General features: G+C 40.3%; 1 protein-coding gene across 1 annotated transcript in view; it reads left to right on the top strand.

Annotated features, from left to right (window-relative positions):
* Positions 1-1,140: 1,140 nt before the first annotated feature.
* pkd1l2b (polycystic kidney disease 1 like 2b) overlaps positions 1,141-20,847 on the top strand; it is a 35,735-nt gene continuing 16,028 nt past the window's right edge. The window contains exons 1-17 of the mRNA XM_079605011.1: positions 1,141-1,516; positions 2,038-2,196; positions 5,209-5,394; positions 6,090-6,200; positions 7,321-7,382; positions 7,728-7,843; positions 8,289-8,406; positions 8,570-8,705; positions 10,188-10,315; positions 10,444-10,584; positions 10,670-10,819; positions 12,425-12,549; positions 12,629-12,749; positions 16,624-16,749; positions 19,273-19,495; positions 19,588-19,778; positions 20,523-20,753. Of these exons, the coding sequence (XP_079461137.1) occupies positions 1,243-1,516; positions 2,038-2,196; positions 5,209-5,394; positions 6,090-6,200; positions 7,321-7,382; positions 7,728-7,843; positions 8,289-8,406; positions 8,570-8,705; positions 10,188-10,315; positions 10,444-10,584; positions 10,670-10,819; positions 12,425-12,549; positions 12,629-12,749; positions 16,624-16,749; positions 19,273-19,495; positions 19,588-19,778; positions 20,523-20,753 (2,598 nt within the window). The 5' untranslated portion in view covers positions 1,141-1,242. The remainder of the gene's footprint in view (positions 1,517-2,037; positions 2,197-5,208; positions 5,395-6,089; positions 6,201-7,320; positions 7,383-7,727; positions 7,844-8,288; positions 8,407-8,569; positions 8,706-10,187; positions 10,316-10,443; positions 10,585-10,669; positions 10,820-12,424; positions 12,550-12,628; positions 12,750-16,623; positions 16,750-19,272; positions 19,496-19,587; positions 19,779-20,522; positions 20,754-20,847) is intronic.

Consider the following 20,847-nt stretch of genomic DNA (forward strand, 5'->3'; position numbering starts at 1 on the left):
TTATGTGTTCAGTCGATAGTGTTTTATCGCCATCTAATGGCCTGGCAGCAGAATACAGCTTTCACGGTTTTCGTGGATCCGTGTGAATGGCGATCGTTTTAATAATAATAATAATAATAATAATAATTCATTACATTTATACAGCGCTTTTCTCTGCACTTTAAGCGCTTTACATAGAAGGGGGAATCTCCTCAACCACCACCAATGTGCAGCATCCACCTGGATGATGCGACGGCAGCCATATTGCGCCAGAACACCCACCAGCTTATTGGTGGAGACAGTGATGAAGACAATCAGTATATGGGGATGATTAGGAGGCCATGATGGACAGAGGCCACTGGGCAAATTTTATCTATTTGGTTTCAACCCTACTCTTTCGAAAGACATTCTTGGATTTCTAATGACCACAGAGAGTCAGGACCTCGGTTTAACGTCTCTCTCATCCGAAGGACGGCGCTCTTTGTCAGTATAGTGTCCCCGTCACTACTGGTGCGTTAGGACCCACACAAACCACAGGGTGAGCGCCCCCTGCTGGCCTCACTAACACCTCAACCAGCAGCATTTAGTTTCCCCAGGAGGTCTCCCATCCAGGTACTGCTTAGCTTCAGTGGTCAACCAGTCTTGGGCTACAGGGTGATATGGCTGCTGGTTTTGATAATGGTGTCGTCTGTACGTGGAAAACGCAAAGGAAAAACTTCTCGGTTTTAATTATATCGTTATCATGTAAACGTACCCTAAGTTGGTTTGAGAAAGTCTGGGGGGGGGGGGGGGGGGGGGGGACAGTTAAAACCAGCCTAAGCTGGTCTCCCAGGCTGGATTTACAGGGGTTTTGGAAATTTTTTTAGCTGACCTGGCTGGTCTTAGCTGATCAAGCTCGGAGACCAGCTAAAAGCAGCTGAACATCAGATTGGCCAGCCTGGGAGGCTGATGTGGCAAACCATTTAGTTGATGATGGTGGACTGATTTGTGAGCTGGAACTACCCTAACTTCTACAGTGCCTATCCAATGACCGTGCGTCACTCTGTGGGTAAAGGCTGGCTTATCTAGTTGATCTAAATGAACATTGCCTTTGTTTGTATAAAACACAATATGCATCCATTAGGCTATTACATCAATGGCTTTTGTTTGAGAGCCAATCAATAGACTCATCTGGAAAGCTGGTGTATTTTTGGCAGGGCTCAAAACCCTTTATATAGACAAAATCACCAGGATGCTTCTTCTAATCTTCATGTACGACTAGAGATGGATGGCAGACTCTTTACTTTGCTAGTTCTGATCATCTCAGCATGTGGCAAAGCAGGACCGGAAGGTCTTTCCTGCCCAGAGCACCAGCAGGCTTTCGGGAGCTCCTGCTATGAGTTTGTGGCCCTGGAGAGCAGTTTCCTCAGCGCTCAGGCTTGGTGTGAGCGGGACGGTGGGCACCTGGCCTTCATCCAGAGTGATGAGACCCAGCACTTTCTCCAGAAACACCTGCAGGCGGAGCAGGACTGGTGGATAGGACTAGTGTACACGGAAGGTACATGGTTGGTGCGACGGCACGATTATTGTGAAAACTTGAATTAATGCTGCCCAGCAATGGTTTAGTTTAAATATTAGGGCCTTTCTATTATTTAGCAATATTTAGGCTAAAATATTTTGGATTAGACAGACAACATAAACCAATTAAATGAATTTAATGCACATTTGTTAGTCATGCATAAACAGGTAGGATTTATGTAATAGAACTAATAAACTGAATGTTTTTTTAAATAACCAGGTATGTATATTTATCATTAATATAATTTTTTTGTCCGATTTCATACATTTTGCTCGATCTACAGCCAGCCATATTTTAACCACGTTCATCCTTTTTAACTAAATAAATTTCATTGTTTTACTTTTCACAATAAACCAATTTGTGCTGATTCTAAGCATTCATATTCTGCATTTTGAGAATATGATTTTATGATAAATATGTGCAAATGTTTAATAATCCATTCCATTATTTTCTGAGTAGAGACATCATAATTTGACCTGCATCAACTTCTATGTCCTCAGACGGCTGGATCTGGTTAGATGGTTCAGATGTGGGTTACTCAAACTGGCTCAGTGAGCCGAGACTGGAAACTGGCTGTGGCCACATCAACACACACTCAGGATTTCACTGGAAGATCACAAGTAACTGTAGTCAGGAATATTACTTCATTTGTGAGTTTGGTGAGTTTTACACTTTCTTTCTTTTTATATAGTGTTTTTTATATAGATATGTATATTCATATTTAAAGTATTTTATATGTTATATGCTCATTCATTTTATTCAAATTCATAAAAGACAAGTATGAGTAAGTCCAATTAGATTGAGTAAATTTTAGTATAATATAATTATATATTTATAGTTATAGTATTTATATATAATTATTATCCAGAAGAATCAGATTGCTTTTTTCAAGTAACAAGCTGATTACTTTTAACAAAATATGTTACTTTTTCCAAAATTTAACGCAAGTTAAGTCAAGTCAAGAATATTTGTATAGCGCTTTTCACAATACAGATTGTATCAAAGCAGCTTCACAGTATTAAAATAAAATAATTATAAAACGTCCATGTTTGGTAATGCTAATCAATAGTAATATTGATTGATTCATTAAATTGAATATCCCCAACTGAGCAAGCCAAAGGCAACAAGTTACTTTTTCCAATTTATTGATTGACACCTCTCCTGTCCTCATGTTGAGAGAAACCGGGCGTAAGTGCAAAGGCGCTGTGTGTGAACATGATGGCTATTGTATAGGGGTGTAACGATACCCTCATGTTACGATTCGATGCATATCACAATACTGAGCTCACGATTTGATAATATTGCGATACTCCGACGTATGATAAAAGGTTAACACATTTTTTTTTCTGTTTATTTAAAATGCTAAATTTTGTATTAGATTGTGGGTGTGAATGAATAGGCTTGGACTTGGTGCTGGTAATCCAATGCACAGGACAATGGTGACCCAGAATAAAAATATTCATGATTCTCAAGCTGAAAACTGAATTATTTTAGACTAATATGCTTACACTCTGTCACTGACTAGATATATTTAAAATAATGTACCACTTTTTACTGGTAACATAAAACATTTGGCATTATCAGGATTCAGGACCCACACATATTATGTCCCCATTGCATTATTATACAGTATATTCAGAATTATATATAGTAATGTAATGTAGTACTGACACTAAAACTCTGTAAACTTGAATTTTTCCTCACACATAATTTTTTTTTGGGTGAACTATACACAATACATATTGTTGCATTTTTGTATTGCGATATATTGTGACACGATATATTGTTACACCCCTACTATTGTAGTTTTAGACTATTGTGAGCATTTACTCATCTCACTTGCACAAAAACAAATTCAGTATTCCTCAAAATGAATAAAAACCATGTAATGCAAACTCAGAATATCACGCAAACCCACAGGATTTAAACATGTTAAATAACACAAATACATTATGCATTTAATCTCACTTTATTAACCAAAGTCTTTGCTGCTGACTTCTGATGATCCAATTCAACCATAGGAATATGCAAGAATAAATAATCACATTTGTGTTTCCTTTATTTGCTGAAGTAAGAGTGTGGAACTTTATTCCCCTGCGTCATTTCACGTTTGGTGTGAAAGGGCCTTTACATTTCCCAAAAAACAGAACTGTTTTAGTTATTATAAAACAAACAACCCAAGTCCAGCCCAGGTAAGAAAAGGTAACGCAAAAGTAATGTAACATTACTTTCTATACAAGTAACTAAGTAACGCAATTAGTTACTTTTTTAGGGAGTAACACAATATTGTAATGCATTCCTTTTAAAAGTAAAAAGTATATAATATGAATAAGCCCACTTATATTGAGTAAATGTAGTTAGAGATTCTACTTCATTTGTGAGTTTGGTGTGTTTTACGCTTTGCTTCTTTTTATATAGTATTTATAATTAAGAATAATAATATGCATTTTAATATATTGGTTAGTAGGGGTGTAACGGTACACAAACATGACGGTTCAGTACGTACCTCGGTAATTAATTGTTTAGTATGGATTCGGTACAACGGGGGGAGGAAACTAAATACAAAATTGCTTTTTTCTTTTTCTTTCTCAACAAATGTGCATGTGTTTAAAGAAATTCTATTATAATAAACATTTTCTTTAAGGATAAAAAAAAAATCTATCTTAGCTAATGCTGTAAACTTTATGGGGAGTCCTTAATTACACATTACTGTAATATTAAAGGTTACAATTAACAACAGAGCTCAAATGATTCAATTCAGTTGCTATTTATTTTTAGACATAATAATCAACACTCAAATATGTACTGTAAATTGCACATAAGGTAGGTTTTGCATTCCAAATCTAATTATAAAGTTAATTTTCAACTCCAATTCATTTTATATATATATATATATATATATATATATATATATATATATATATATATATATATATATATATATAACGTAATCATTTACATAGCGGATGTCATAACTTGTTTTCGTGATAAATTTATTTTAAAATACATTAAATAATCAAGACATTACTAACAGGTTAAGTAAAATAAATATGATGAATAGGCTAATATGAAGTATAAATAGTGCATATGAAATACTTCTCTTTTTAGACATTTCTCTAGTGAACTAACCCAGCTGTCGACACTAAACGCCTGAGGTAAATGTAATACTGCGTGAGATATTATTCGAAAGCTGTTGTATTGATATTTTTCCACAGTTGAAACACTGGTTGAGATGTAAATATACATAGGCATAGCGATTCATCTTCTCTTCTTGTTATTCTGCGCTATTTTATTTGCTGATAGTAAACAGCGTTGCATTGCCGCGCGCGCCCCCTTATGGATCGCCTGTGATTGGATGTATTCGTCGTGCGACTGCATGCACCAAACAGTGACGTCTGTACTGTACAGTTCGGGACCCTATGTTCGGGACGAATACATGTAGCCTACCGTTACACCCCTATTTATTAGTTATTTAAAGTGTGTAATATGAATAAGCCCAATTATATTTAGTTACACCAATAAAATAAATGTATTATTTACAGCGTGGCAAAAAAAAAAAAACTCCTAAGACATTTTAATTGTAGGCTATGCCCTTCATTTGAACATTAAAGGCATTTTTACTAGACACATGATGTCGTTTTAAAAATGAAACTGTTTTGTCTTTCCTGTAGAACTGGGACGCTCTCTGTCGTGTGTGGACAGCACTATCCTGCAGTGTGGCTCAGATCAGGTGATCGAGGTTGATGAGAGTTTCTATGGCAGAAAGACGCCACATTACTGCAGGAACAACATGTTAAACTCTCACACAGCTTCACCACAGCAGTGCGGCTGGATCGATGTGCGGGATTTAGTCGCAGGTATGGGCCACACTTGCAAAAAAGTATCAAAACAAAGCAAAATCCTTAATGCAATTAAGTATTTTGGCATTTGGACAAATCTTGTTCAGTATGAAAATTATTCAGTAACATGGTATCAGAGTACCTGGAACTGCATACATTTGTACAGGTTTAAAGTTCGTAATCCGAGAGCATTTTATTTCTAAACCTTTTAATGAGTCTTTAGTGTCTCCACCTGTCAAGGACAGACAGCGCTTTTGTGTGGTGCTTGTGAATTGATGCTCTTTTTCGGACTTCTTTCTTTTAATTTCGAATGCAGAGGAAACAATATGAAATCTGAAAGGCAAACAGAGCTTCAATGAGCTTTCTTTGACCTGAATATGTAATGCTCCTGCGGTTTAATATTACATCATAACACATGTAAAGCAGGAAAACAAAGGGAACTTGAAAAAAAAAGACCACTGTATTGATAGTTCAAGAACTAATGGACATGAAAAAGTCTCATAATTAGGCAAAAGCAATTGTGAGCATATTTATTTGTGAACATAAATATTTACAGAGGATTCAGGCAATCTCTTTGTGAGGACTGTTTCAATAGTACTTTACTATTGTTGTCAAAGTGCTTGTTTAAAAAGCATTGAGAATTTCTGCATCTATTCTTTTACTGCATGAATAGCGATGAATAGTAATGATGAGGTTTGTTGTTGCTTTCCAAGAGCTGTGTAACGGACGGCAGGTTTGCACGGCTGTGGCAGACGGCTCATCTTCTGGAGATCCGTGTCCTGACCTGGGAAGTTACCTGTCTGTGGAATACCACTGCAAAAGCCGTGAGAGTTCTTTTATTTTCTCTACGTATACAGTATCCACCTTATTTTGCAAAGTGCAAGTAAACTGTAAAACGATTCACGCTGCAAAGCAAGCGTGTTTTTATGGAAGCCCAAAAATAATGCTTTGGTGAATCATAGTTATGACATCTTTTAAAAAGTCAAAATTATGATATGATTATGATATGCTATTTTGTGCTACAAACCAGTGCGTTTTTAACGAAAGCCCATTTCTGCCACATGAGAAAAAGTGCTTTGGCAAATCATAAAGTCAAGTTACACTTTATTTTAAGGTGACGTAGTTACATTGTACTCGCTCAATTCATTACTGAGTAATATTGATAAACTACATGTACTTAGTTACGGTTAGGGTTTGGTTTAGGGTTAGTTGTAATTATGCATAATTTACTGTTATTAGTAATAAACATGTAGTAACATGTAATTGTCACCTTAAGATAAAGTGTTACCCTAAGTCATAATTAGGACATAAAAAATCATAATTATGACATAGAAGGTCGTAATTTGACGAAAAAATATGAGATGGGAGGAACAATTATATGTCAATACTTTGCGTTTGCTCGCAATAACGTTGTGTTCCCTCACAAAACTTTTGCGTTCGCTCACAAATAACTCATAGTTTCTTGGGGGTATCCAAAAGCCTTGACATATAATTTCATACTTAATAATCTCTTTTTTTTTCTTACCATATCCTTATATATACCATATAATGATGACTTAGTATGTCATAATTATGACTTTGTTTTAATTATTTTATATTTAACATTTACTAAAGCATGCTTTTTTTCATATAGTATGTGGCAGAAATTCCATATTGTTTATTATTACCCAACGGTAATACATTTAAATAATATGATAAATACTGTTTGCAGAATAATGGACTGTTTTTAAACACATTCAATTTACAAATATTAAAAAATAAGGTGGAACATGCTACTGATACTCATTTTGTTCCTTTCAGACTATATATTACAGACATTGAAGTTTTAGAAGCAAACCTGTTTACATTTGTCTTAATAAATGAAGACCTGTGTGTTTAGGATGAAAAAAAAAGGATATGATTAACGTCTGTTTCACCAAACAATGTATATTTTCTATAATGCAGAAGCCTCTGGTGTTATTGTGAAAAGATCTGCAGATGATGGTGGAGAAGATTCTTTTGTTAAGGTGATCAAATCAGTTTTTTTAGTGTGATGCAGTTAACCTTTTTAGAGCTGTTCTTTATACTTTTATATAAATACATTTTTCATGAAGGGTCTTTAAACAGCTTGTCAAGGTTGATTTTGTCATGATGACACATTTCCTCTAACAAGATATGATTTTAGTACATTTTATAGACTTAGTTATTAAAAATTATGAACCAACAAATGGTGAACTCCCCCTCCCCCAGGGATTCTAATTACTTTATTTATCAATTTTTACTTTAGTCCTTTAAGTAATTTTCAATGTGGAAACGGATGAGTTTATTATTCAGATTGATTCCTAAATGCTGCTTTCTTAAATCTTTTAAAGTATCAAAGTACTCAGAGACAGGTCACTCTCAAGAGGGCTAAAAGGAAGAAATCAGATGAGAATAGAATTTGTTATCCTGCTGAACAGAATAGGCCTACAGCCACTTTGCAAATCAAGTAAGACACATTTTTGGGACATTTATTTTCCATTACCTTGAACTCCTAAACAACGGGTAACACTTTATCTTGATATTCCACTTTAGACATTCTACTAACTACAAGTAACTTTGCAACTACATGTCAACTAGCTCTCATTAGAGTATTAGTTGACTGTCTGCTTAATATTTGCTAACACTTTATTTTGATGCTCCTCCAACAGACTTTCTACTGACTATAACTTTGCAAATACACTTAAACTAACCCAAACCTAACAGTGTACAAATACTCTAATGAGAGTTAGTTGACATGTAGTTGCAAAGTTACTTGGTAGAATGTCTAAAGTAGACTATCGAAATTAAGTGAAACCAAAAAAAAAAGTTTTATTTACTTGCTGAGGTTCTCATAACTATTGCTTTATGTTTATGAAGAAAGTGGATCTGTATGTATTTGTATTTTCTCCCAGCTGCTCAACTTGTGGTGTAAATGATAACCATGAGAAAATCAAATTGAGGCTAAACAACTCTAACTGTGACAAAACTAACTGGTATGTGGAAACAGGCGGTAAATCGAAGAAAAATGAGGTAAGTACAGTCTATGTCAAATGTATGTAATGATGTTATATTCAATATTACTATATACTGAATAAAATTTCAATACCTTTTTAACTTTTGCAATGATATGCAGATACTTCTCAAATTTTTATAATAACTGGCTTTTTTCACATATACATTGTTCTGTTTCTAGAAAGACAGTTTTAAGAAAGACTGCTTAAAACAGGACAAAAAGGTGCTGAAACTACGAGGCGATGAGGATGACACATTGGAAGTTAAAGCTAAAGATATTAGATCTTTCAAGAAGGACATCCTTGTAGTGGTGTTGTGTGCGTTGATTTCACATTTTTTGACTACAGAATCAATTGCATTACATCTACAGGTGCTGGTCATATAATTAGAATATCATCAAAAAGTTGATTTATTTCAAGAATTCAACTTAACAGGTGAAACTAATATATTATATAGACTCATTACATGCAGGGTGAGATATTTCAAGCCTTTATTTGTTATAATTTTGATGATTATGGCTTACAGCTTATGAAACCCTCAAAATCCCAGAAAATTAGAATATTACATGAAATCACACAGTAATTACACAGTAATATCATGGTCATTGAACCAGGTTTTGGTTATTTTGGCAGTGTGGGCAGGTGCAAATCCTGCTGGAAAATGAAGGAAGCATGAAGTGCTCTGGAAATGTCCTGGTAGACGGCTGCGTTGACTCTGGATTTAATAAAGCACAGTGGACCAAAGTCCTCTTTTCTGATGAGAGCAAATTTTGCATCTCATTTGGAAATCGCGGTCCCAGAGTCTGGAGGAAGAGAGGAGAGGCACAGAATCCACGTTACTTGAAGTCCAGTGTAAAGTTTCCACAGTCAGTGATGGTTTGGGGTGCCATGTCATCTGCTGGTGTTGGTCCACTGTGTTTTCTGAGGTCCAAGGTCAACGCAGCCGTCTACCAGGAAGTTTTAGAGCACTTCATGCTGCAGACCAACTTTATGGAGATGCAGATTTCATTTTCCAACAGGACTTGGCACCTGCACACAGTGCCAAAGCTACCAGTACCTGGTTTAAGGACCATGGTATCCCTGTTCTTAATGGGCCAGCAAACTCGCCTGACCTTAACCCTATAGTAAATCTATGGGGTATTGTGAAGAGGAAGATGTGACACGCCAGACCCAACAATGCAGAAGAGCTGAAGGCCACTATCAGAGCAACCTGGACTCTCATAACACCTGAGCAGTGTCACAGACTGACCGACTCCATCACGCCGCATTGCTGCAGTAACTCAGGCAAAAGGAGCCGCAACTAAGTATTGAGTGCTGTACATGCTCGTACTTTTCATGTTCATACTTTTCAGTTGGCCAGCATTTCTAAAAATCCTTTTTTTGTATTGGTCTTAAGTAATATTCTAATTTTCTGAGATACTGAATTTGGGATTTTCATTAGTTGTCAGTTATAATCATCAAAATTAAAAGAAATAAACATTTGAAATATATTTATTTATTTATTTATTTATTTATTTAATGCTTTATTTCGAACATAACCATAAAACAAGTAACAAAAGAAAGTAAATTGAAAAATCAAAAAAACAAACAAACCAAACAATTTATGCTAATAATATGAAACAATCAATAATCAACAAATAAATATCAGTCTGTATGTAATAAATGAATATAATATAATATACAAGTTTCACTTTTTGAATGGAATTACTGAATTAAATCAAATTTTTCATGATATTCTAATTATTTGACCAGCAGCTGTATGTACAAAGGACGTTTAATAACTATTTCTGTATGATTTAGGCCCAAGAGATGGAACTTATGGTAAGTTCACCATACAATATTCCTTAATAGAGATAGACAAGAATCAGCTCAAGGAAGACGTCAAAAACCAATTGACTGGAACTAATAGAGCAGATGACACAGAAGAGGTAAAAAGGATCAAAGATATATAATTAACTAATTGACTTAATTTGTAGGCCACATAGCAACGAAAAAAGGTGTTTTTGTGGTTTTCCACAATAATCTATATTCCCACATATCAATTTCCCACTTCCAGATCAAAGAAGGACTTCTTTCAGATTTAAGTTTTATTTTAGAAGATTCTGGGCCACTCCAGGACCCCACAGACGTACAGTTCTACGCTGAGGCTTTGAAGAACATTGTTAAAGATGAGGGCAAAGTGAATGTTAATACTCAGGTACAGTAGCACTGTGATCAAACACATCATTAGACATGTGATCAAATATTACTTATAATGGCTGAAAGGCACTTTTCTTTCACAGGAGCTTGCTGGTTCCATACTAGATGTTCTCAGTAAATGCCTCACATCCATTGATTTGACTCCAAAAAACATCACCGCACTAACTGACACAGCCAAACTCCTCGTCGAGTCCTCTAGTCACATTCTCGATGCCTTCAATAAGGACAAAGAGGTAAGTTTTTTCCAAACAAAATTGTCTGATTAAACCCGCAAATCTTTTCTTTCTTAGGATTGTTGGTTTAAAGACCAAAAAAATTTAACGACTGTGTCTTTTGTTTAAAGTGCATTTTTGAAAATTGTAAAACAGGGTTTCCGGTTTAAGCGATTCTGGATTACTGGATTACTCTAATAAACTGCATTTGGATCTCAACCTTCTTGTCTCAGAGCAGTTCGTAACAAGTAGACCATCAAATAAAGTGTAACCGAAAAATGTAAAGAATTTAAATAAAATTAAAGAAACAACTTTGTATAAATCACATTTTCGCTTGACATCAGAGTGTTGAAGTGCAGAACACACACTGTTTAGCTTTTCTTACTGCAGCAATTATTGTGGGTTTAATAAAATAAAATAAACATTTTTTTTTAGTACATAACAGAAAATATGATTTTAAAAAGACATCACAATAAACATTAAGTTCTTTCCAATTTTTCTTTATTAATAGTAAGTAAAGTTAATTAAACACTGACTAACAAAGTGTTTGTAGTCTTATCTTAAGTTAAAATTTGCAGAGCCCGTAAAGGGATATGGTGGTGGAAAAAAATGTGACATGAGAGAAAAAATAGTAATAAGTCAATCCTCTCTCACAAATTATGCGTTCCCTCAAGAAATTTTGCGTTCACTCACAAACCTTTTGAGTTCTTTGCGAGCGAACACAAAACTTTTTTCCCGTCCCGTCTCACATTTTTTGTCTCTTTAGGGGCTCCATAAAAATTCTACTTTCCTATTATAGTAATTAGAAAACCCAAAGAAATATCACTTTGATTAGTATATTGTATGGCTTTTATAATAAATAATCTTTTTACTTTGTATGAATGTTTTTGTCCTTGGGAAAATAAATATTTTGGATTAAAATATTAAATCTAAATTTAAGGTTTGATCCAAAAATGTTGAGAGATAAATAAAAAATTTGTCTGTAACAAATTAGAGTTGTTTTATGTTAAGTTGGTGCAAAGTATCATTTTGTTCAGTGCATGTTAAGCTCTTTTTCCTGATCCAAGATGGTCTAGCAGTGTGTACCAGTTAAAGGAACCGTATGTAAGAAATGTATTTCAATCACCGGTAATCATAAAATGGCCCTGATATGTGAGTAGACATTAAGAAATCATGTTCATTTCAAATACTTATATCACTGACAACAGTAGTCCGGCCAGGATATTGTCATTTAAAAGTGAAGTTGCAGCCCTCAACTGATGTTGATGTTGTCATGTTGTGTTTTGGCCTGATGCGCCACCCTCCACCTATCTACCAATCACGAAGTCAGTAGTGTTTCGGCATCCGGGTTGCCAGGTCTGCTCTAGTCTTGCCATTGGAAGCTCCTTGTTAGCAGCCTACGTTCCTGCTGGATCGTGCAGCCTATCTGGCAACCTCGAGTCAGGGGGGAGGGGGAGGGGATACACCGCTCTACAGTAATATGAAAGTGATTGCAGTACCAGTTTTGGCCACGATCTTACATACAGTTCCTTTAATGACCAAGTGTTGACTTGACTACCTGCTATCGTGTTGTTAAACAGTTAACTAAGTGAAGAATTCTGCTGATGTATACTCATTGCCTTTCAGTCTGACATCTATGGTTATTTGGTCAGTGCAGTGGACAATGTGCAGACATTCCTGCTAACAAATATGTTACCTGATCTGAAGCCCAACATCATCAGCACTCCTAATGTCAATGTTTACGTCAACAGGTAGGACAATCTGAGTTCAATTAATCACTGAAATAAAACTGAACATTGAAAACATTTTGATTTTTTTTCTTCTGGTAAGGTTATCTCCACCTAACCTCCATAAAGAGCCTTTCAGCGTCCAGAACAGTCTAGCCAGCTTCAAGCTTCCAGATCTGAGCTCTGATATAATACTTCCTGTAGATGAGCCAGTGGATGTGAAAGTGAGTGTTTTCCATTCACCACAAGCCGTAAAATATCTACACAAGACTGAATGAGATCATTTATTTATTTGTCCTGCACCAAAGCCCTCCTGTCTTTCATGTGATTATTTATTCAAGTTTGTTGAGGAAACATCAGCAAGTCCATCCATCCATCCATCCATCTTCTTCCGCTTATCCGGGGCCGGGTCGCGGGGGCAGCAGTCTAAGCAGAGATGCCCAGACTTCCCTTTCCCTAGCCACTTCCTCTAGCTCTTCCGGGGGGACACCGAGGCGTTCCCAGGCCAGCCGAGAGACATAGTCTCTCCAGCGTGTCCTAGGTCTTCCCCGGGGTCTCCTCCCGGTGGGACGTGCCCGGAACACCTTCCCGGGAAGGCGTCCAGGAGGCATCCGAAACAGATGCCCAAGCCACCTCAGCTGACCCCTCTCGATGTGGAGGAGCAGCGGCTCTACTCTGAGCTCCTCCCGAGTGACCGAGCTCCTCACCCTATCTCTAAGGGATCGCCCAGCCACCCTGCGGAGAAAGCTCATTTCGGCCGCCTGTATCCGGGATCTTGTCCTTTCGGTCATGACCCAAAGCTCATGACCATAGGTGAGAGTAGGAACGTAGATTGACCGGTAAATCGAGAGCTTCGCCTTGCGGCTCAGCTCTTTCTTCACCACGACAGACCGGTACATCGACCGCATTACTGCGGAAGCTGCACCGATCCGTCTGTCAATCTCCCGTTCCATCCTTCCCTCACTCGTGAGCAAGACCCCAAGATACTTGAACTCCTCCACTTGAGGCAGGAACTCTCCACCAACCTGAAGTGAGCAAGCCACCCTTTTCCGACTGAGGACCATGGCCTCGGATTTGGAGGTGCTGATTCTCATCCCAGCCGCTTCACACTCGGCTGCAAACCGTCCCAGTGCATGCTGAAGGTCCTGGTCTGTAGGGGCCAACACGACAACATCATCCGCAAAGAGCAGAGACGAAATCGTGTGGTCCCCGAACCTGACACCCTCCGGCCCCTGGCTGCGCCTAGAAATTCTGTCCATAAATATTATGAACAGAACCGGCGACAAAGGGCAGCCCTGCCGAAGTCCAACATGCACCGGGAAGAAGTCTGACTTACTGCCGGCAATGCGAACCAAGCTCCTGCTCCGGTCGTATAGGGACCGGACAGCCCTTAGCAAAGGACCCCGGACCCCATACTCCCGGAGCACCCTCCACAGGCCGCCTCGAGGGACACAGTCGAATGCCTTCTCCAAATCCACAAAACACATGTGGATTGGTTGGGCAAACTCCCATGAACCCTCCAGCACCCTGTAGAGGGTATAGAGCTGGTCCAGTGTTCCACGGCCGGGACGAAAACCGCACTGTTCCTCCTGAATCCGAGGTTCTACTATCGGCCGTAATCTCCTCTCCAGTACCCTAGCATAGACTTTCCCGGGGAGGCTGAGAAGTGTGATCCCCCTGTAGTTGGAACACACTCTCCGGTCCCCCTTCTTAAAAAGAGGGACCACCACCCCAGTCTGCCATCCCAGAGGTACTGTCCCCGACCGCCACGCGATGCTGCAGAGGCGTGTCAGCCAAGACAGCCCCGCAACATCCAGAGACTTGAGGTACTCAGGGCGGATCTCATCCACCCCCGGTGCCTTGCCACCGAGGAGTTTCTTGACTACCTCGGTGACTTCAGCTTGGGAGATGGACGAGTCAACCTCCGAGCCCTCGGCCTCTGCTTCCTCAATGGAAGACGTGACGGCGGGATTGAGGAGATCCTCGAAGTATTCCTTCCACCGTCCGACGACATCCCCAGTTGAGGTCAACAGCTGCCCACCTCCACTGTAAACAGCGTTGGTGGGGCACTGCTTCCCTCTCCTGAGTCGCCGGACGGTTTGCCAGAATCTCTTCGAGGCCAGCCGATAGTCATTTTCCATGGCCTCTCCGAACTCCTCCCAGGCCCGAGTTTTTGCCTCCACAACCACCCGGGCTGCAGTTCGCTTGGCCTGCCGGTACCCGTCAGCTGCCTCAGGAGTCCCACAAGCCAACCAGGCCCGATAGGACTCCTTCTTCAGCTTGACGGCATCCCTTACTTCCGGTGTCCACCACCGGGTTCGGGGATTGCCGCCTCGACAGGCACCGGAGACCTTACGGCCACAGCTCCGAGTGGCCGCTTCGACAATGGAGGTGGAGAACATGGTCCACTCGGACTCAATATCTCCAGCCTCCCTCGGGATCCGGTCGAAGCTCCGCCGGAGGTGGGAGTTGAAGATCTCTCTGACAGGAGACTCGGCCAAACGTTCCCAGCAGACCCTTACAGTACGCTTGGGTCTGCCGAGTCTGTCCAGCTTCCTCTTCCGCCATCGGATCCAACTCACCACCAGGTGGTGATCAGTTGACAGCTCCGCCCCTCTCTTTACCCGAGTGTCCAAGACATACGGCCGCAGGTCAGATGAAACGACCACAAAGTCGATCATCGACCTACGGCCTAGGGTGTCCTGGTGCCACGTGTACTGATGGACACCCTTATGCTTGAACATGGTGTTCGTTATGGACAAACTGTAACTAGCACAGAAGTCCAATAACTGAACACCGCTCGGGTTCAGATCAGGGGGGCCGTTCATCCCAATCACGCCCCTCCAGGTAACACTGTCGTTGCCCACGTGGGCGTTGAAGTCCCCCAGTAGAACGACGGAGTCTCCAGTCGGAGCACTTTCCAGCACCCCTCCCAGAGACTCCAAGAAGGCCGGGTACTCTACACTGCCGTTTGGCCCGTAGGCACACACGACAGTGAGAGACCTATCCCCAACCCGTAGGCGCAGGGAAACGACCCTCTCGTTCACCGGGGTAAACTCCAACACATGGCGGCTGAGTTGGGGGGCTATGAGCAAACCCACACCAGCCCGCCGCCTCTCACCATGGGCAACTCCAGAGTGGTGAAGAGTCCATCCTCTCTCAAGGAGTGTGGTTCCAGAGCCTAAGCCGTGCGTAGAGGTGATTCCAACTATCTCTAGTTGGAACCTCTCAACCTCACGCACAATCTCAGGCTCCTTCCCCGCCAGCGAGGTGACGTTCCACGTCCCTAGAGCTAGTTTCCGTGTCCAGGGATCGGGTTGTCGAGGCCCCCGCCTTCGACTGCCGCCCGATCCTCTAAGCACCGGCCCCTTACGGCCCCTCCTGCAGGTGGTGAGCCCACGGGAAGGCGGCCCCACGTCGCTCCTTCGGGCTGAGCCCGGCCGGACCCCGTGGGGGGAGGCCCGACCACCAGGCGCTCGCATACGAGCCCCAACCCCGGGCCTGGCTCCAGGGTGGGGCCCCGGCTGCGCCATACCGGGCGACGTCACGGTCCTTGCTTTAATTTTCTTCATAAAGGGTTTTTTGAACTACTCTTAGTCTGACCCGTCGCCTAGGACCTGTTTGCCTTGGGAGACCCTACCAGGGGCATATAGCCCCGGACAACATAGCTCCTAGGGTCATTCGGGTACTCAAACCCCTCCACCACGTTAAGGTGGCAGTTCAAGGAGGGGGTAATCAGCAAGTGTAAAGTTAATTTCCTTTTAAATCCTCCATTTACCTGTCTTTAAAAAGTTATTAGTTAAAAGTGCAACAAAATATGTCACTATTGCTGATGCTGGTTTAATTTGTTTATTAAAAAACAGTTAGTAAGGAATGATTCAAACTTGCAACCTTTTGAAATGAAATATTCTTCTGAGCCACATTGCTTTATTTTCAGGGTTTCCAAGTTGAAATCCTCGAATTGCACCTGTTTGGATCTTTTCTACAATAACATAGATATAATATATGTTTTGGGTGCATTTTATTATATGCTGTACTATAATGTCACCTATCCTTTACACATATAATACAGTACAAATATCTGTCCTCTTTTCACAGATGACACATTTTAACATTGATCCATGGATTGAAGGTCAGCCCATTCACAGTATTGTGGCTGGTTTTTCCCTTTCCAAAACAGACGGCTCTGGCATTCCAGTGGCAAACCTCACGGAGGAGATTGAGGTAAAAAGACGAATGACCTCTTGACAGTAACTGGAACTGGAAAGGTGACGTGTAATTTATGCGCCACTAGCATCAGCATTGTCATCATATAACAAATGGACTAGTAAAAGTAATTTTTGAAACCGCATGGGGGAAAAAAATGTTCAAAAGGGATTCTCGTTCTAAACCTTGTTTTAACCCCGGGTAAAGGAACATTTCAAGCGTAGTTAGCACCTTTTTTTTTAACCTGGGGTTATGAAACTGTTTTAGCGGTGTTAACTCGCATTATGGTGCCAAAGGTGTACAGTGTAAAACGATGCTGTATTATGCTGCGTTCCAGACAACTCTGAATTTGGATTTTTCCCATGTCCTACTCGAAAATAACATCTGGAACGCCGCTCGAAGTCATATATCTGACGTTGATCAATCAACCTCAGCGAGATGTGATCTGGTGTCAATTGACCCTTCGCAGGGAGCTTGATTGACAGGTGATCTGACCAATCATACTGCGCCATCCGCCATTTTGTCCGACAAAGCAGTCAGGAGAGTTAGCAGATTAACGTTGGAGGATTTGAACTTGAAAACCGGAGTGTACTGACGCCTTTCCGCGGTTAAAACAATATTCCTTCTGATGTTCATTCATGTTTATTTGATGCTATAAATGAACTAGAAGGAAGAGATGATCGGTTCACGAGCAGCTTTAACTGAGGCTCTACAGCGATCTGTCAGACACATTAAAGAGCCACAAAACTGTATTTATTGTTTAAATTTATTTAAAAAAATGACCAAATTTGAAAGGTGAGACTTTGTTTAATATTTTTAATTACAAAAGTAACCGAAAAGTAACCTAGTATGTCCTGTACTGTCAGTGTGTTGTCAGTCTCCTCTGCTCCGCAATGTATTTTTCACTGCGTGAGAACATGGTGTGGCGTGAGAGCGGCGTAGCTTGTCGGACATAGCGACAGTAACTAGGGGGGGGGGGGGGGCGGGTCTTTGCGAACGGTCAATTGCTACCTATAAGATTGTGCTACCAACACTATATTTGCATTGTTTTAAGGGTAGGTATAGGTTAGGGGTAGGTACAGACATTAATACAACCTCAAACCACATGACTATTATGCTGGTAGCACAATCTAATAGGTGACATTTTTGCTGTCGAATTGTTGTGAATTAAAATTGTGAATTTTTAAAACTTTTTATAGTACGAAAAGTACATTCAGTATAAACTGGACAGTACAGTCTGCAATATATAATATGTGAACGTGGTCACGTGCGGCATTTGACCAATCAATGGCATTGACACAGCAAATATGCAAATAAGGGTGCTGCATGTCATTTTTTGGGTTGTGCTAAAGCATAAAAATACCATAATATGTTTGCAGATATTTAGGAGACATGTTAAGTTCACATACTTGTACTCTGGAAAAATGTTACAGACAGTTATTTTACTTTGAAATGTGCGATCTTTGTCAGGAATTGTTGGCAGGTGGTGGAACAGGTGGAGTTGTGTTTTGCAGCCATGGAAGCCAGCAAACGAGCTGGGTCAGAGATCGCATATTCTACCCAACCTAAAAAGCTTCGGCATCCACCTAAAAATCTCTATGAACTGGAGCATATTAAAACACAGATACATTAGCTGATTGACTTACAGTATAAAGCTTGTAGCTTTCCATTTCCAACTCCACTTGTTCCTGTTATGTGTCCTGAGTCTGAGGAGGAGGGGTGGGGAAACAACTCTCTCCAATATTTTGAATTTGGACATTTAGGGCCAGATTTACTAACAGCTTGCGGCAGCCCAAATCTTCTTTTGGCATAAAAAAATAAAAACTACTGTCAGGATTTACTAAAGACTAGTTATAAAAAGGCATGGACAGGGTTATTTTTGCGGCTGACCTCATTGCATATGCATTTGTTGGAGTTTCCCTTTCAGACGCAAAATTTATGGGAGGAGAGCATTTAAATGAATCATGCAAGGTGATTTACTAAGGTTTGTGCTTGTCAATTTACTGGTATTTGCTGCATTATTTAACGCCCCCCAAAAAGCATGTCTTAAACCAGAAAACCGACTGTGTCTGTGTTTTTTTATTTGAGCGTCATTAGTAGATCAACCGCAGAACTTTCCACTCCCATCTGCACCTTTTTGGTTTTCCGCTCTCACGCTAATTTGCCCAATTTAATAAATGTGGCCCTTAAACCACTAGCTGTCAATATTACAAACTGCACCTTTAACCCGGGGTTTAGACATGTACAGAATACCCCTGAATACCCAGGAGAAATCAATAACCCTGGGTAAATTATGAGCAGTGTGAAGCAAGATAGCACATGATTCTGGTTACCCTAGGTTTAAAACAACCCGATGTGAAAAGCCCTTTTAAATTTATTTCAAAAGCTGCCTTGAGTGGGCATGCTTTTGGACAGGGAAAATAATTTTAACATCATTACTTCAACATTACACTTATAAAAGTTTATATCATCAGAATGTGTAAATAGTCAAGAGATTTTACTGGTGAAAACTGAAAAAATGTCACTTCGGTCAATCTCCAGATCTTTTTACCAAGGCTGGACACAGCAGTGAACAGCTCAGTTCTAGATCTGAGAAACTTCAGCACTTCGATGATCAGTATAACCACCCCCAACATCCCTCTGGTCTTAAAGTTACGTCCCTCTAAAGAGTTAACACTAGTGGTACTGCTGGGTTATCAGAACTATCCAACTGAGGAAAACCACGTGGCCAAAGTTACACTTCCTCAACAAGGAAATTCAGAAGGTGAGTCATTTGCTGGAAACAACACAATGGTTGGTTAACAATGGGAGCTGCAATAAACACTTTTTTGTACTTTTTGTAATCTTTTCATACAGACCAAAGGTACACATGGGTACTGGGCCCCAGTGACATGACAATAGACGTGGGCATTTACTTCCTCTTGATACGGCCTGTTGTTCCTCCGGGCGTAAAGTCTGTTGATGCATCAATAACAATTACATCCATTACTGCTCAGTGCATTTTCTGGGAAGAAACCAGATCCAACTGGAGTGACTATGGCTGTAGGGTGAGTGGTGACTCTTTTTTTGTGTGTGTGCCAATGGTGGAAACCATAAATGTAAACGTTGCTGACCTATCATTAAGGCCCTGTTTACTCCTGGTATTAGGATGTGTTTTGGTCGATCGGATCACAAGTGTACGACGCAAAATACAGGTGTAAACGGGGTCTAAAATGTTTTGAGCTAGCCAGACCGACGGTTTTTAAAGTTTTGTCGCCTGGAAACCCAAGTTTGGTTTGAAGACGAAAAACGTACCAAGCACAATGTTCTCTCACCATTCCTGATTTCTAACACACACTCACAGCGTTCGGTGCGATCTTGCGGCTGTCAGAGCAGAAACGAAAGCTGATGCTCTCTGTGTGTTTTTCCCATCGATTCCGTGCGCGCTCATATGTAAATTGCGCAAGCATATTTCATCCATTAGATCGAAAGATCTGAAAAAGCCCATACATTTACCAGCCCATAGACCCTCCCCTCGAAGAAATCAGGACAGAAGTGGTTGGAAGTGGACACGAGACGGTTTAAAAAACCAGGTGTAAATGGGAATGTAACTCCCTGGTCTACTTATGATCCGATCGACCAAGACGCATCTTAATACCAGGTGTAAACAGGGCCTAAGTGAAGTTCAAATAAACAATGAATCAATGAAATGTAAATGACGTTTGTAAGTCAATTTGCATCAGTCTATCAACTAACAAGGCCTTAGCTATCAAAAGTTTAGTTGTGAGATAACACTCTTCTTTATTCTTTAGGTTGGCCCTAAAACGACTGCAGAAGTTACTCAGTGCCTGTGTACCCATTTAACCTTTTTTGGGAATAGTTTCTTTGTCATGCCCAATACGGTAGATCCATCCAAGTCTGCTGAGCTTTTTTCCAACTTTGCGAATAACCCAGTGGTGGTGTGCTTTATCGGGTCTATCTTCTTAGCCTACATCCTGACCGCGGCATGGGCGCGCAGGAAGGACCTGCAGGACAAAGCCAAGGTCTGTCTAACTTCTCTGCATCTATAGTCTCTAGATCCTGGCCTAGCCAACCATGAATTCTATGTTTTAAAGTCATGCTGAAAAATAATTTATC

This window comes from Phoxinus phoxinus, assembly GCF_949152265.1.
Source record: "Phoxinus phoxinus genome assembly, chromosome: 2".
In the NCBI taxonomy this organism is placed as follows: Eukaryota; Metazoa; Chordata; class Actinopteri; order Cypriniformes; family Leuciscidae; genus Phoxinus; species Phoxinus phoxinus.